This window comes from Megachile rotundata, chromosome 9, assembly GCF_050947335.1.
Source record: "Megachile rotundata isolate GNS110a chromosome 9, iyMegRotu1, whole genome shotgun sequence".
Taxonomy (NCBI): Eukaryota; Metazoa; Arthropoda; class Insecta; order Hymenoptera; family Megachilidae; genus Megachile; species Megachile rotundata.
In genome coordinates, this window is record NC_134991.1 from 11450282 (window position 1) to 11466886 (window position 16605).

The 16605-nt window shown below is 32.1% G+C and overlaps 2 protein-coding genes and 1 long non-coding RNA gene across 8 annotated transcripts in view; 1 reads left to right on the forward strand and 2 right to left on the reverse strand.

Annotated features, from left to right (window-relative positions):
* The window catches only part of LOC100876889 (dystrophin, isoforms A/C/F/G/H), a 758772-nt gene extending 742449 nt beyond the window's left edge, over positions 1 to 16323 (reverse strand). For 2 of the 4 annotated variants that reach the window (XM_076535871.1, XM_076535870.1), the window contains exons 1-2: positions 15962 to 16323; positions 14957 to 15047 (exon numbers count right to left, since the gene is read on the reverse strand). In XM_076535871.1, coding sequence (XP_076391986.1) covers positions 14957 to 15047 — 91 coding nt within the window. In that variant the 5' untranslated portion in view covers positions 15962 to 16323. The remainder of the gene's footprint in view (positions 1 to 14956; positions 15048 to 15961) is intronic. The other 2 variants (XM_076535872.1, XM_076535873.1) reach the window with 2 other exon arrangements.
* On the forward strand, positions 8633 to 11717 carry LOC105663536 (uncharacterized). Of its 3 annotated transcripts, XR_001097002.2 has the most exons (5): positions 8633 to 9536; positions 10425 to 10582; positions 10771 to 11031; positions 11097 to 11331; positions 11417 to 11717. It is a non-coding gene; the product is annotated as an uncharacterized LOC105663536 (long non-coding RNA). The 3 variants fall into 3 exon arrangements; XR_013039431.1 differs by having other exon boundaries at positions 10771 to 11331; XR_013039432.1 differs by having other exon boundaries at positions 10433 to 10582; positions 10771 to 11331.
* On the reverse strand, positions 9981 to 11750 carry LOC143265198 (uncharacterized). Its single transcript, XM_076535897.1, has 3 exons — positions 11655 to 11750; positions 11441 to 11536; positions 9981 to 10597 (listed from the first exon to the last, which is right to left on the reverse strand). The coding sequence occupies exons 1-3, from the start codon at positions 11694 to 11696 to the stop codon at positions 10421 to 10423; spliced, it is 315 nt and encodes a 104-aa protein (XP_076392012.1). The 5' UTR covers positions 11697 to 11750; the 3' UTR covers positions 9981 to 10420.
* Positions 16324 to 16605: the final 282 nt, after the last annotated feature.

The window sequence follows — 16605 nt, forward strand, 5'->3', positions numbered from 1 at the left end:
TGACTCGTCTGCAATGTCGATCGTCTTTCTATCGAATCGATTCTCCCTGATCCGAATTCCTTTTCCTTCATTATTAATATCGTAGTCGTTATTCATTTTTCAGACTTTCTGTTCTACAGGCCGTTTACACCGTCAAATCGATTACATTTTACTCCCTCAATTTTATTTTGTGTATGTAGGGTGAGTCGACAAACATTCTTCTTCGCTCGCACTCTCTAAATGGTGCAAAAAATCCTGTCAATGTTTGATAAGTAAAATTTAAAAGGTTGCTCAGTGCAATTTAACACGTTGACTGCCACACAGAAGTAGTTGAAATTTTAAATCTTATTATTTAAAAAAATAAACACACATTGTTTATTAAATTTTGCTGAAATATTATTGTATTTTTGTTGATTATACAGTATATGCTAATTGTACTGTAATTATACTGAAGGTTCTAATCTGTAGAGGGGTTAACGTGAAGATAGGATCTGATTTGTGAAGATTTTATCATATCGAGGATTTAACAAACAAGTTTAATGGAGAGCTTAAGCGATTGTTGTATGTATATTGTGTACTGTCAATATTTTCCAGGTCCTCAATATTCATTGAATATACACATATTGATCGTAAGAATATTGAAATATTGATAATACACAGGGAGAGTTACGTAACTTGTCTACAGAGAATAAGTTTCGAAGTTCCACGAAAAAGTATCTTATAATTGAAATTGTACGATGTCGAAGGTATACATGACGCTGAAATTATTTTTCAAAATAATCTGTTTATAAAATATTAAAATGTTACATTTCTTTAACGCGCTTTTTCAAACAGACCATCATTGAACATACATTATGCTTACACAAGATGTGCTTATTTTCTGAATAACCAAACACTAAACAATACAATCAAGTTATAATATAATACTATTTTTACTAATTGAATTAAGCTTCGGTTATGTAAACAATTTTTAGAAGGAGCATTTTACCTTGCTTTTAAATTAGAATATCCCGTTAACTACGTATGCGCCAGCATCAAATCTCTAGCCAAAGGAAACGAAACAGCTGAACACACATGTCACGCACAGCATCCGTAACTAATTTCCCTTAACCTTTTTCTAAGATCCAAACTTGGATAGTGGATACAAGTGTTTAGATGTGCATAAACATCTGTCGTCAGTTCACTTTCTAGGCAAGCAACGTGAACGGCGATGGACAAGCAAGAAAGTGTCTACACCCGGCTATTTTGCACCAAAACGTATTCAGCGCAAGAAACTAATTAACACCTTGCGTTATGATCTCTTTCGCAATTATGTGCAGCATAGTTAAGTAACATGGATAACTAACACTTAACTTAACTGCGTATGAGCACTTTGTATCGAACATTTTTATCCTATAAATTATATGAACCTTTTCCTCTAAATGGTATCTACTTTTTCTTTCTGTATTATATTATCTTTCTTTTTCTTCCGGTGTTTTGGTATTTAGAAATATTGTTAAATAGTATAGTTCCTTCAAATAAAATACTATGTTTCCTCAGTAAAGTTTTATTCATCATAATCACTGTTTAGCCTTCTATCAAAGATACTTTGATGAGATACTTTTATTAAAAGTCTTCATATGTTTCAAAAACGGGCATCTGTTACTACAATTGGAAATTGTGTATTGAGAACAGCAATACAAAATTTATGCATTCATTTTCTCCGATTTCACAGTTTTAAGTCAATATACCATAAGTGCTGTTTTATGGTAGTTTTATGTCATCAAATCTTGCTGGACTTTCTAAAATCGGCAGTGACCTAATACGCATATTCTGCACATTATCATTAATACATAATTTATATTGTTTTCTGATACTATTATAGAAGTTATACTAATGGAGTGGACCACAATTCAAAATGTTAATTGCAATAGTCGATTTACAAAGACATCGTGATCACATGTTCTCTAAAAGATCAGGAGCCACTTTCGATATTTCTAAAATATTCGATTTTGAAGATTTTCTAAAAACTTCCTTCCGCAATTGCCACATAAATCAAATGGGTTACACTTTATGGCAGCCATAGAAATAAAATTCCCCCGAACGAAATGAGATTACGAAGTACAGCCATTGGCAGCTTTTGCGGCCACTTTTCATATATCCGCCAGACCGATATCTGGCTACGGTAGCATTCATATTTCGATACTCCCGGTCGATTGCTTTTCTACAATTTCCATCCACCCTCTGCAGGGTTGAACGAACCGCAACTTCGAAACGCGTAATGCCGTTAACGTTCCGATAATACATCGTCGCGAAAACAGTGGCAGCCATCTGAAACCACCGCTAAACTTAGCTAAAAGCGCGCTAACACGCTGCTCTCTTCTTCCCCGGCTATACACGCACGTTCATTAGAGCAAATCAACGAAACAAATGTTTCCCGCCGTTCTACTGACACTTCGCGAACCGAGCTTTCTAAAAAGAAACTTTGCTCTCCACCGCAAAGGCGATTATGAGTCATTTTTCAATGAAACGGAAAGAGAACTAGGAACGTGCGAAACAAGTGGATAGTAGAGTTTGAAGAGATATGGAGTTTCAATCAGAATTGAATGAAATTTTGGGACCAGATTTGGGAAAATGAGTAGATACGAATAACACCAAACGAGAAGGGTTGGTTAATGAAGATGAATAATCATTTATCGTATAAATTATGGACTTAACAGCAGATTTGTGTGAAACTGGCGGGAAGCGGCAATGGAATAATTAACGAGGGTCAGAAACCCTTGTAATCGCTCTTTCGTGTCTAGTTATTATCATTTGAGATCGTGTGCCTCCGCGGGTCGCTAAAACAAGTCAAACACTTCTATGCATTTCCGTGAAAATGAAGCTGAATTTTATAACAGCGAAACTCAAATTAAAATTCCTAACCCGTTCGCGGATGTTACATCTGTTGTTTGAGCATCGATTTCCTACATCTTTAATTAAAAAATTGAATTTAATTAATTAAACAATGTTACAATATTTGCTTAAAAACCTGATCTGTTTTATAACAAGGAAGCCTTATTCTAAATGAAGCGATTTTTAAATCGTTCAAAGACGAGTGAGTTCATCGATCAATCGAGATGCCGACGGTTACTCGGTTGTGGTCATTTGTAAAAATAGTTTAATCTAGCAATGCTATAAAGACGGAATGCAAATATCTCGATGGATTGACATTTTAGATTATGACGATTCTGCTTAAACTGTTTGAGACCATCCCATATTCTGCTATACCTCTGATCGATATCAACAGTGGCTTCACCCTACCAGAGGCTTAAAAGAAGGCATTTCATTGGCCTGTTCGAGGATTCCCTTCGAATTCCACGTGTCTAGAATGAATAAGATCTCGTGTTTCGTGTTTACGATCATCTTAATCCTTCGACTACATCAGTGAGAGCATTACGCCATCGACAGTGCAGTTGCTGTATCGCTGTTGCAGTATGATCTCGAGTATCGGTTACCTCAAGGACGTAACATTTTTCGCGAATCGACTTCCACACGCGAGAGAAATGCTCTCCATCCATATATTAGATACTGTGTTGAGCATTATTCGAATAGAGGTTGCGAATACAACCATGTTATTTGAGCGTAACGAATGCTTTTTCATTAATACATCGTGTCGTATGTAGGATACTCTCGTACATAGGAAGTTTCATGTAATACGAATATTAGGTAATAAATTTTGATGAGAATGGCTACGTAAATGCTTCATCGATGTTCTTAATATGAATTGACTGGTTCTTCGTTGAAGCAAACAATGAGTTCAGCAATTTATAGTGTATTGTAAGGTTGATTCACTGTTTGATACAATAAAGAATCAGCTATGAGGAATAATGATGAAATGTTTATGTAGTCATTTTCATCAAACAATGAGCTTCAAGTTGATATATCATATGTACTATTCTGTGATATTTTTATGTCATCAAGTTGTGTCTGACTTCTACTCGCAAAAGAACATTACATTTATGATCTATTACTGTAACTGAAAATCAGCCATTTTGTATTACGAATATTAATAAAACCTTTGTGTAGGTTCTTGCTTGTACTTTAAGCTTGAAGTTGATATATCGTGAGTGCTATTTTGAGATACTTTTATGTCATCAAATTATCTTAGACTTTCATTCATGTATATAAAATGTGAAGTTTACCTATAACAGATTACAACTCCAAATTAGTAATTTTCTATTAACATCACTGATTAAATTTTTGTACAGTCTTTTTCCTCATACTTCAAGTTTTTAGTTAACGTATCACAAGCGGCATTTTTGGATATTTTTATGTCATCATCGTAGACTTTTTATGTTAACGCACCAGTTGATATGCGGTTAATAATTTAGCAAAATCAAGTACTTTTCCTTACAGAAATTGAGGTCTCAAGCTATTTAATTTTTAAAAAAATCTCAAATATTTTACGATACGCTTTGTTCGAATATAGAGCCTAGCAAACAGCGTATCGATTTATTCAAATCAGTTCGTACGAACTTGTCATAGAAAAACGCCCATGTCTTTAAATATCTTTATTCACGCGGTCGAATCAGCGATAAAATTACTTACACGAAACAAGCCATAAATTCCACGTCATAGACATGGTTGTCGTATCCATTCCTTGGAAACGCGCTAAGACGAATTAGCAATCTCGATATCAGCTTCCCTTTTTCACCGTACGATCTCCCGTTTTTACCACAATCATTAAGCGTCATCGAGAAGACCGCCGATCGAGAGCCACTCTCGACGTCGCCTCTCCATTAAAAAGATGCAGATGTCGAGAAAATGAGGTGAGATGGATCGCGAAATATGCAGTAAAGACGAGTTTCGTATAGTAGAAGCGTGGTTTGTTGTCGTTTTACGACAAATTACTTCAATTTTGTTGTAAATACCGCATTAACGTGGTCGGGACTTCTTTACCCTTGCACGAGAACAAAATGATCCTATAAATAATCTGAAACGAAATCTGCTTACGGCACTCGCAGTTAATTCTCGTAATTTCATGACAGAGCCTTCAACAATCATAAAATAACGTAGGTTATTCAAAATCAATAATTCAGTCGGTAGATTTCAAAATTAGTGGTTTGTCTTCGTCATTAGATGTATCAATGACTCATTATTTTTTTAGCGTAAAGATGTAATAAAATAATGCTTTCTCTGCGTCAATTTAAAATTTGAATGGACTGCGTAAACATTTCATAGGTATTTTGAACACAAAATAGCAAAATAAAATACCATAAACTAATACTTTTTGCTAAACGTTTATACAATATTCTTATTGCAAAATAGCTGATCAATAGTTACGACGAACAATGAGCAATTTTGAAGCTTCAAAAGTCCAACAGAATTTCATAGCATAAAAGTATTATAAAATAATGTTTTACAGATGAATTTTAAGATTAAAATTTACTCAAAATAAGTGCATAAATGCTTCACCGATATTCTTAATACAAGTTAACTTTATTTGTAACAAGTTCTGGATCACAGTGAAAATCATGATCTACTCCTTCACAAAATATAATAAAATATATTTTAATAACATCGAAGCATCTCAGAATAGCGCTTAAAGCGCATCAATCTAAAAAAACTGATTCAAAACCAGATTATAAGTGTTTCATTCATAGCATAAGTTCATTAGTTCTTCATTGAAACAAACATCGAGACGCTCCATTTATAGTGGTTTATCATAGATAACCGTGCTCCAATTAAAATATAAAATTCAGTTTAACATTTTGTATATTTCATCTCTTCTACAATATTGAAATTTTAAATGAATTTTATTTTACGATATTTTAACGTAGGTCTGCATATTTTACGTAGCTCTCGTGTACGACTACATATGGTATGAAAATAATTATATAAATTGATTTTCATCGATAATTAATGGCTAAATATATTTTTTATTGATGTCTATGTACATACAATATATTTCATTAATTACTTCTATATTTAACTAAATATACTCAACTGAAGATATTTTACTAAATAGATTCAAATGAACATGTCTGATAACATACTTGAGATTGTTTATTTAATAAACCACTTGGCGACAATATCCAGATTCGTAACAAAGTATGAAATAAGATGTAAAATAATGTATAAAATAATGTATAAAATAATGTACAAAATAATGTATAAAATAATGTACAACATAATGTATAAAATAATGTATAAAATAATGTATAAAATAAATTATAAAATAATGAATAAAATAATGTATAATATAATATACAAAATAACGTACAAAATAATGTATAAAATAATGTATAAAATAATGTATAAAATAATGTATAAAATGATGTATAAAATAATGCATAAAACAAACTACAAAACAAGTCACAAAATATAAGATTTGTGTACAAAGTACAGAAGCATGAGGATGTGAATACGCAATAGGCTGATTCCACAAGAGTATACACTCTTGTCAATTCTGTACGGAGCATACTCGAATCTTTCCATATATGCAGTTTCGTATCGGTGAAAGGGTTAAAGGCTTTCGGATCATAGTCGAAATAAGGTCGACAAGGGGAAAAAGAACGTTCAGAAGCCATTCGTTGCCTTTTCATTCATTGGCGCCAGGATGAATGCAAGTGGAGCACCGTGTGCACTTTGCTAGACGACTCGCCTCGGATGGTCGCCAACGTGCCAAACAATCGTTTAAACGAGATGACAATGCGGACTACCAACTGCGAAGAGTGCGTCTCCTCTGATGCGTATGTGTTAAATGTACATAGTCGAACGCGTGTCGTTGGCCCTAAACTAAACGCACCACTGTCCCAAGTTCACGGGTCAAATGAACTGATGGGGCCGCATAACGTTTACCAAACCGTTCTAGCGTTTAACGTATAAATTAAATAGCTCAGAGAGTAGTCATCCTAGCAGAGTATTTAGCTAACTATACGTAGTTCTATCTGTGGAGACGCTCGTTGTTGGCTAAGTTAACGAAACGCATCTATCTTAATCTCAGACAACGCCGGAGTAAATTCTTTGTTGGTACGACGACGAGTTATTAACAGGAGACTGTTTTAATCGATATTAAATCGTTTGGGTAATTAGGACATGTTTAATAATGATGACGCACCTTGTGCGTCCTACGTACTGCTAGAGCATGAGTGGCTTCCCTAAGGGAAACTGAGAATCCAAAATTCGTTGATTATGAGCGGGAAATTTGAAAATTTACCAATTCTGAGATTTTGAAATTTTTAAATCTGAAATTTTTTTTAGAGTTTAAAAATGTGGACATTTGAGAAATTGGAATTTGGAAACTGAACATTTTGAAATTAGCGAATTTGTTAATTAAAAAGATTTGAAAATTGAAAATTAGTAATTTAAAAAATTTCTTAATTTCTAAATTTGAGAATTCGAAAGTTAAATTTCTATGTTTCTAAAGTGATAAGAGTATAATACGGAGAACGAGATTTCATGTTTTCCGCGATAATTTTCTATTATCTTCTGCGATAAGTAATTAAGTCAAGTGCATGTAATACTAATTAAATTGCTTTTAACATTTATAATAGAGCAATGAAAGAGATCAAAGCATAATGATAAATTCTTTACGATTACGAAATATCAGATGCATAATTAGTAGGCACGATTGATCCGCACAGGATTGGATATATAGGCAAATTCCTTTACATCGTTTTGCTAATATTACGTTCAGTGAACCTTCTACGCGAAACGAGCATTCTAATCTAAATGACGCCACTTACACAGCCCAGTTATCATTCTTGACGTGCACGTGTACCATACCTCTTTTCTTGACGTGTACACGCGTTTCACGTATATGATGAATAAATATTTCGAAGATTAGATAACACGTGCCTTAGGATACAGATAACCTCGTTGCCTACTGATGGTGAGAGTAGAAAAATATTCAGGTAGGTAATAAAATAACATAGTTCTGGTTCGGTACCGATACAATTTCAGCTTGCACGCATGCGGTATACAGAACACTCAAATGATCTAACACGTAAACGTAATTAAAGGCTACGTACACTTCACGTCATGTGTTTAACCGTTCAAAATTCAGCTATTATTTAAACGATAATTAGACAGTAGCAGTTTAACAAATATTCAGTTGCCAATTATTATCAGTTTTTTGTATAATTAACACTTCGTTGCGTGACTTTTTCTTTTTGTAAAGAAATGTAATTTGCAACCCGCATAAGTGATAATAATGAGATAACAGTGATAAACGAATATTTTTGTATTACGTATTTATGTTAAAAATATTTAACGATTAGAGCACTGTTAAATCTTGTAATTTTAGGATTTCGACGTTTCAAAATGGACGTTAGGATTTTAGAGAACACAGAGTTTGGAGAATTTGAAATTTGCAAACTGGAAATTATAGAATTTGAAGTTTGACAAATTCATGAATTTGAAAGTTAAGGAATTTGGGAATTTCAGACTAAATTTAACAATTCAGAAACTGGGAAAATGAAGAATTTTAAAATTTAAATCGACGTTTACTGACAATATTAAAAAATCAACAATATCGTACTGACAATATACACTAATCGTAAAAGTGTAAAAACCGTGAAATATTGACAACTGTATTGACCGTAGTGAATCTTTCTAACGTAAACAACAATCACGAATCAAACGTAAAGCTAATCAAAAGATTCCCGCGCAATAAAACCATGATTACAAGGTCTGACGTACCTATGTAAACGACTTCCATCTTGAGACGTTGTAGACGCAGTCACCGGAGCTCGCCGACGTAACAATATATCCAAGGGCACGTAAAAGAAAAAGCACGATATCACATCGATTAAAACTACCACAACTCGCAAGCTTTCGCAGCTTGCAGCAACGAAAGCGTGAACACCGAGAACAGCAAAGATCGCGAACGATTTAACCGAACCGATCTCGACGATGAGGTTAGGATCGCGCGCGCACAAGGCGCGACAATGACGCTTCGTACACACTTGTTGATTCTACACTGTCAAGAAGACTACTGCACCCGTATGCGCGCAAACCCGTCGTCGCTTCACGCACACATGCACTTTTTTAACTTTCTCTCTCTTTTCCTCACTCTCTCTCTCCTTTGTTTGCCTCGTTCCCACTGACGATGGCGTTTCTTTCGAGCTCTTTACGATCTTTGTCGCGATCGAAACTCGAACGACGTAAAACTTCGATATCGATTCTTCGTCGTATACGCGCACATCTGAACACTGTGATACAAATGATCGATTATTGAATTGAAACTATACGTAAATATGAGGAAAATGTATGAGGGAAACTGACAGAAGTCGTTTTTAAATTTATGCGAGCGTCAATCGACGAACAAACGAACCGCACACCGGCCGAGTCACGAGCGAACTGGCAACCTCGGAGTTCCGACCAGTAAGGCCCAACTTCCCCCACTCCTACTCGCCCTCCAGCTATATACTCTCCATCTCACTCGCTCTGGTGCATTTCTTTTGCCTTTTCAAATGGGCCCTACCTTTACCTACTATATCGTGATACTTTATTGACGGCCACGTAGGGAAATAAAAATAGTGTTCACCCTTGTATTCTATCACGGAAAACTATACCTGATAATACTTTAATCGGTAAATATATCTTTTGAATAGCATTCATAAAAGTCAGCAGGTTTCACATAAATACTAAATAATCAATCAATGCAGCACCGATTAAGATATCTCGAATTAATCGTACTAACTTTTTAAATAATTTACTGGAAATATTGACGTTTCAATTTAATATATAATTAAGAAACTAACCTTTCTGAAATTCCAATATTTGAGTGAGTATATGTTCAGATATTTGTTAATTGCACTATATTTATATTTACTATGCGGATGGGTTTTTTATGATATATTTATTTATTTATAAATACAGACATATATAAGAAATAATAAATATTGATGACACAAGTTTAAACAATTTCTTTCAACTATACCAAAGAATTATTCATAAACATTGGTTTTAAGTTTTTCATTATAAGTCTCTATTTTTGTACTACAATCACTATGTAAATGATAGAATGTTTAAATAAAAAGTTGTTAAATACTGCATTAATATTTTTCAAGCGGAATTACTTATACATTAAAACCGCACAATAATATGCAACCGTAGAGAACTGTAGGCAAAATTATAAGATTGTGAATAATTGTAACTTCAATTTCCAAATATAAGGAGCAAATGTGACAGAAGTATATTCAGCGGTATCAAATACTTGACTCTAATACGATTGCATAAAATAATTTTACTTTGTAAAAGAAAAATGTTATCAGCTTATGTTGTAATGAACAAAGTAATTATGCGATTATAATTATATCTGTGAAAGATAAAATTGAATAATCGCCATCGTAACGATATGTTTATCAAATTTTATCGTCATAATTTTTGTATTCGTGTAAGTGCAGATTATGCGTATGAAATTAAATGGTAGATCATAAATTCCCATGAAATATTCTTGAATTTTAATTGTAATTTAGTGTTTCAGAGGATACATAGCGGGATTGCGATCTACGAGCGTCACAGCACAGGCCCTCGGGCTCCTCTTTGTGGACCGTAAGGCCCAATGCATCACAGGTAAACAGGATCTCAGAAATCGGAAGAAGTAGCCTGCCTCGAACGGGGCAGGTAGAAAGAGGTGAGTCGTACGATTCTACAATACAAATTTTAGTTTCGACCAGCAGTCAAAATCGATTTTCGTGTTACCGGTCATTCGTAAACTCGTTAACTGCTAATAATTTGTTAATTTGTTTATTGCCGAACAACTAAAAGAAGAATGATTGAAGGACATTTTTATATTGCATCAAAATTGTATTATATTTACAGGAAGCAATGAGCATGAAATGAGGATATCCTGGATAATTGCAATTTTAATATGTGTTATTATATACAATAAACATTTTCACTAGGAGTCCATGTGTTAACTGAAAAAGGAATGTAACGTCAGAATATGTAATAACAGAGCCGCCGCTAGAGTTTACGGGCCCTGAGGCACAAGTCGATGTTTATTTTCAACGCGGTTGGAAGTTGCGTTAGGTCAGTGATGAGCACTGATGAGAACAACTCTCATTATATTGCAATGGAAAAGTTAGTTTCTAACTGAGATTTTTAAAATTTCAAGATTTGTAAATTGAAAAATTCAAGAATTTCAGGATTTAGATATTTAACATGTTAGAGGTTCAGGGAATTTGGAGATTTAGATATTTGAAAACTAAGGAATTTGGGGAATTTGAAAATTTGGAAATTGTAACAGTTTGAAAATTCAAAAAATTTATGAACATCGGAATTTGAGAATGTAGGAATTTTGAAAACTTGTAACTTAAAAAATGACAGTCTGATACAAATTATTTAAAAAGTGAAACACTGAATGTAAATTCAGTGAACAAAGTAAGTGCATGCAAGAGCGTGACCGAAACGATTATCTTCTATAACATTTAATTTCTGATTTTCGTGATACTTGTATCGTTTTCAGAGTCAATTCATTTAAAACACGTACTGAATGGAGACGTAAGAAGATTACTGCAATTCTTGGAAATGCGTCTGCATCTTTGTATCGGGGACCTCCCACAGCGTCACGACTCCGATTCTTCAACTAATTACGTTAATTTCAGACATAGATACATTATCACTCATGCAATTGAAGATGGAGCGTATTTATCATGATTCATTTTACAAAGACATAATAATTGTTTCATTTTCTGTATACTTACAAATGTCATCGTCCATTTTCCTTTTCGTTTGGATATCAACATTAAAAAGCACTCAATATTTTACACGTGTACACTGTTATTGAATACACAACGTGAATTCCTGATTGTACTATATATCTTATAATTTACAAAGAATTAAATAAGTGATTCACGCGTGATTTCACAATGTGTTAATTCTCACGCTTGTTGTTATTTGTGAAATGGAATTACTTAACTATTTTATAATTGCACAATATGATTTAGTATTTTATGTAATAACTTTGTAAGGTATAATGAGGTGTGATAGTACTAAAATAATGTGTTTAAGTGCTTAAAATTTTTAACTGACAAGGAGAGTACCATTAGAGCCGCGTGAGTTAATCGATGAGCTTTTGCACACTGGTGGATGTTGAGCTACCGAAGCTGTTGATGTATAGTTTTAACTATAGACTGCTTATAGTTTTTAGTTTTAAGGTTGAATATGTTTAAGTAGAACACTGAAGAAAATGAATATTTTTGTCATGGTTTCTGCATAAATAGAATTAAAACCGAATTACAATTATTTGTTTCTAATTTGAAATTTATTATAACGCGTCTGTTTTGAGATAAGTAATATTAATAACTATTGCATTCTGTCTCGTGAATTATTTTTATTAAATAATGAGCATATTTCGGTATCACGCTAAACTACTGACATTTTTAGTTTTCAAATAATTTCAATACTCTAGGACATTATCTATAACTTGCTGAACTATATTTAATTTTTATAAGTATTCTGCTGAACGTTCGTTGTTTATAGATCTGATTTTATAATGTGTATTTCGAATTCTGAGTTTTACTATTTATTTGTTTATATGTATTAAATTCTTTTATATTGATGTCTCATCATTTATAAATTAATTTTTTTAAACACAAATTTCTTTATAAGATTGTTGATCAGATTTGTATTTAATTCGAAAATAAATTTTAAACTTAATTCGAAACTTTTTTGCTCGTGTATGAAATTACAATTTCTGTAACTACGTAGCAATGAAATAAAGAATTATACTTTTATATACTATGTAGTTTAACTAATTCAATGCATTGTTCAGTCTTATTTTTATATTTTTTAATTTGTATTATCGCGCATTCTAAGAATGCTATCGCTGGCGCCATCTGATAACGAATAACGCAACTAACTGTACGAAAAGTTCCTTTTTTTATAAAAATAAGCGTTTTCTACAATTTGTAAGAATAAATAGAATATTCTATGACTTCAATGCAAATTAAATGTAGTACTATAGTTTGTTGTATGAATTAATGTCGATATTTTGAAGAATTGTATTTTATAAAATCTATGGCGGGCTTTTTAAAATAGAGCCCGAGCTAATTTTCTCAAATATCAGTTTTGAATTATAAAATGGATAACAGTGCCATCATTCATATTAAATCGAGGCTATCGAAAATTCTACTTATCCCGGTAAATCATAATATGCGTTAGTTTTACAAAAGAAAAGTAATTTTATGTTTATTTAGTTTTGTCTCGCTCTGTTAGATGGCATCAACACACTACTTTTCAAAACACGCGATAACATAAAATTTAAACGTAAAAATAGAGTCTGCATGATACTTTCAGTTTATAAAATTAAGTAATTTATGGAATCGTGGTATTTCTATAATTAAAGAAAAATTTCAATCGTAGAAAAGCAATAATTCGTATATGAAGAAATCCATCAAAGAAAGAATAATATCCATAGTGTCTTTTATATTAAATATTGAAAATTGAAATTCTGAAAACAAATTTGTAAGCAACCGTACACGATTGTGAGTTTTACAGAGAGTTTATGTATTGCAAAATCGTTCATAACAACTTTTTAAGTTTATTATGTATGCTTTATGTAATTTACATATTATGTGAATTACTATAAATGTTCAATTACATTGTCATTAATTGGAAACTGTAATTGGCATTAAGTAAGTGTCAGTAAAAATAATAAATTAAAACAACGATTTATTTTAAAAACAATAAATCAGTTTGTGTCTATTTCCTATACTTATTCAAATTAATTTATGTTCAATAACTGATAGAAATTGGAGACTGGAATAGTTAAACGCTATCAAACTATTAAATAAATTTATTAAAACATATTGCTCTAACTGATCAATATAAAACATTTATGTAACTTTACGTTCGACGTAATGTCAAGCCATACAAAAAAGTAGTAAAATATATGATATTTTAAAAAAGTGGGGATAATTGTAGTATCGCACGAATTGCAGCTGCCTATAACGGAATGATGTAACGGACTGTTGTATACAGACACATGCAATACTTATCGTTTTAATATTCACGAATGAAAAGAATGGCTCCCTGGAAGAATGGTTTAATTAGTCCAGATTCGTGTGAAAAGTTCGACGAACGAATCCTTGAACTACACGTTCAGAAATGGAGAGTTTATAAGCACTTTTTAAGAGGTTCTTAAGGTCAATACTTTAATGTTTCCCGATGCGATAAGGCACATTCTCAGCGACATTCAGGAATTTTGTTTCACCTTCGATCATCAGTAGTGACACGACTTAAATCCGGAAAGAAAAATCAATTTTAAATTAAATGTTACTGGAGCGAATTATTACTTCATAAGTAATAAAATCTCCTTTGTACCTTTTATTTTCTAATGATATACTGTTTATTTTGCAAAGTATCTTAATATTCACTTATATGCACCAACGTAACACGTAAACATACGTCACGTAACAATCTAACACATGACTATATAACGAGCAGTCGCGTGGCCATATAACACATAATAGTTCTGACTCTTTTCGATAATCCTAATTACGCCTATGTTTCTATGTCAAAATTTATTATTTCAGACATCGATACAAGGTAAAACGTGACGTGAAACGTGATCATGTTGATCACATCTATTTATAATTACGTAAATCACGTACACTATGAATATTAAGCGTGCTTCGCTACAAAATGAATGAAACAGCTATACTGGATTTGTATTTGATGTAATACTCGTAGGCTTAATGAGGATGACGGACAACCTTTTCTTTTATTTATAAATCGTCATTTTAAATATATATATCGTCAACACATTCTTTTCGCATTATTGAAAATTTAAAAATGAACTTCTGAGTTATAAACATTTTTAATATGAATCGTAACATATAAAATAAGGAATCATTTTGTCAATCAACGAAATGCACTTCTCAGTTCTATGCTATTCATAAAAACATTTATGTACATTTTTTATAAATACTTATATTTCTTTATAATACTAAAATGTAGCTAATGCATAATATTTTTTTATTAATTTTTATATTATGTATATTACCTTTTATAGAAGAAATTTGCTCTTCAACATTTTCTCCTTGCCATGGATCTCCCTCTACTTGAACAATCCAACGAATTTTTCTTGGTTGCATCTGAAAAATTAATATCTGTAGCGCTACCTTCCGTTGATTAAAGAAAGAAAAGAAATAACAATTTTATTTGAATCGAACCGTTGTGTATGAAACATTGAACTGCAGCAGACTAAAACTAATAGTTTACGCTAGATTTAAAGTGGAAGTATCGGTATCGGTGCTTGATTATTTTTTACGCATAAAACGTTTACAGATAATGCGTTGAAATGGATTTCTACAGTGATAATTTTAACCTCTGCGCTTAGTTTATCAATTTATTTCCTTTTCCTAATTTATAGCTTTTGTAAATTATCTCGCGTTTCATGTAAAAAAAAATATAAATAAGAAATCAAGATGTTTCGCTACCTCGTGTTTATATTCAAAAATGAATCATCTCTTAGATCTTACTTTTAATCTACGTTTTTTCGTGTTTTCTTTAAAATGAAACGAATGAGAAACTGATACTTTATCTCATGTTTATATTCAGAAATTATTCATTTCGTAATTTAAGGAATCAAAAATTACATGAATAATTTAATGCGAATTTATTTTAAAAATTTTAGTTTAATTCTTAGCTGTTATTTTTAATTTATATACTTTCTAAAAATGAGATGAATAAAGAAACGGAGATATTTTATTAGCTCATGCTTAAATCTGAAAATTATACTTCTAATTAGAAGAAATAACAATAATGTATCTAATTTAATTTATTATATGAATTTTTTATTCTTTATCTCATACTTTAGATGTTAGATATTATTTTCCTTATCTAATGATTCAATAAAATTACTGTCAATACGTAATTATTACGATATCAGTGTTTAGTATCAGAGATTAGACGTCAGTGATTAAATGCTACAGTAATCATGTATTAACACAAAATATAAATTATCATTACAATTAGATAAGTATTCAAACAAGACAAGAACAGTTACCTTAAATATATTTTTAAAACGTCATAAAAATGTTTGCGAACTCGACAGTCAGATCCACGGCCGAATACACTGCGCGAATAATACTCGTTCCACACTAACAATAATTTGTCTGTCGACGGAAGTAACACTCTGTATTGTGACTATGTGACGGTTCGTTACATTGACCATGCGTGTTTGAGCGTCGACTTTGCTAAGAAGAATTGCCAGAAGTTGTACACCCACGGGTCAATCGCTCGTATACGTGGACAATCAGAACTTTCGTTAGCGAAACACTCTTTAACACAAGCATCATCCACTCTGAAATTCTTCTGTATTATTTATTGAACATCACCATTCACTGCGCTACCAGTCTTTTTAGTGTGTACGTTATGATCGTGATGAAGATTAAACATAGTACTTATACCTGTAGAACATTGTAATAGTAGCATGTCTTATTGAAACAAAACGATTAATATAAGCTAATCAATACGTTACGAGAAGAAAATTAAACGTAAAATTTATGTTACCTTTAATAAAAATTAATTGTTAAACGTCGTATGTATTTAATTCCTAAACTATATGCTTTAATTTGATATTATATGATTTATGCAAGCAACTTTTCTACTATTTCGTTTCACATTTCTCATGAATCGAAATACATTGTT

Excerpts from the sequence above, each read along its gene's own strand:
- LOC143265198 (XM_076535897.1), bottom strand. The coding sequence starts at position 11,696 with ATGTTGATATCCAAACGAAAAGGAAAATGGACGATGACATTT. Across the intron at positions 11,537-11,654 it reads GAAAATGGACGATGACATTT|TTGAAGAATCGGAGTCGTGA; the intron begins GTAAGTATACAG and ends TAACGTAATTAG. Across the intron at positions 10,598-11,440 it reads TCTTCTTACGTCTCCATTCA|AATCGTACGACTCACCTCTT; the intron begins GTACGTGTTTTA and ends TTTGTATTGTAG.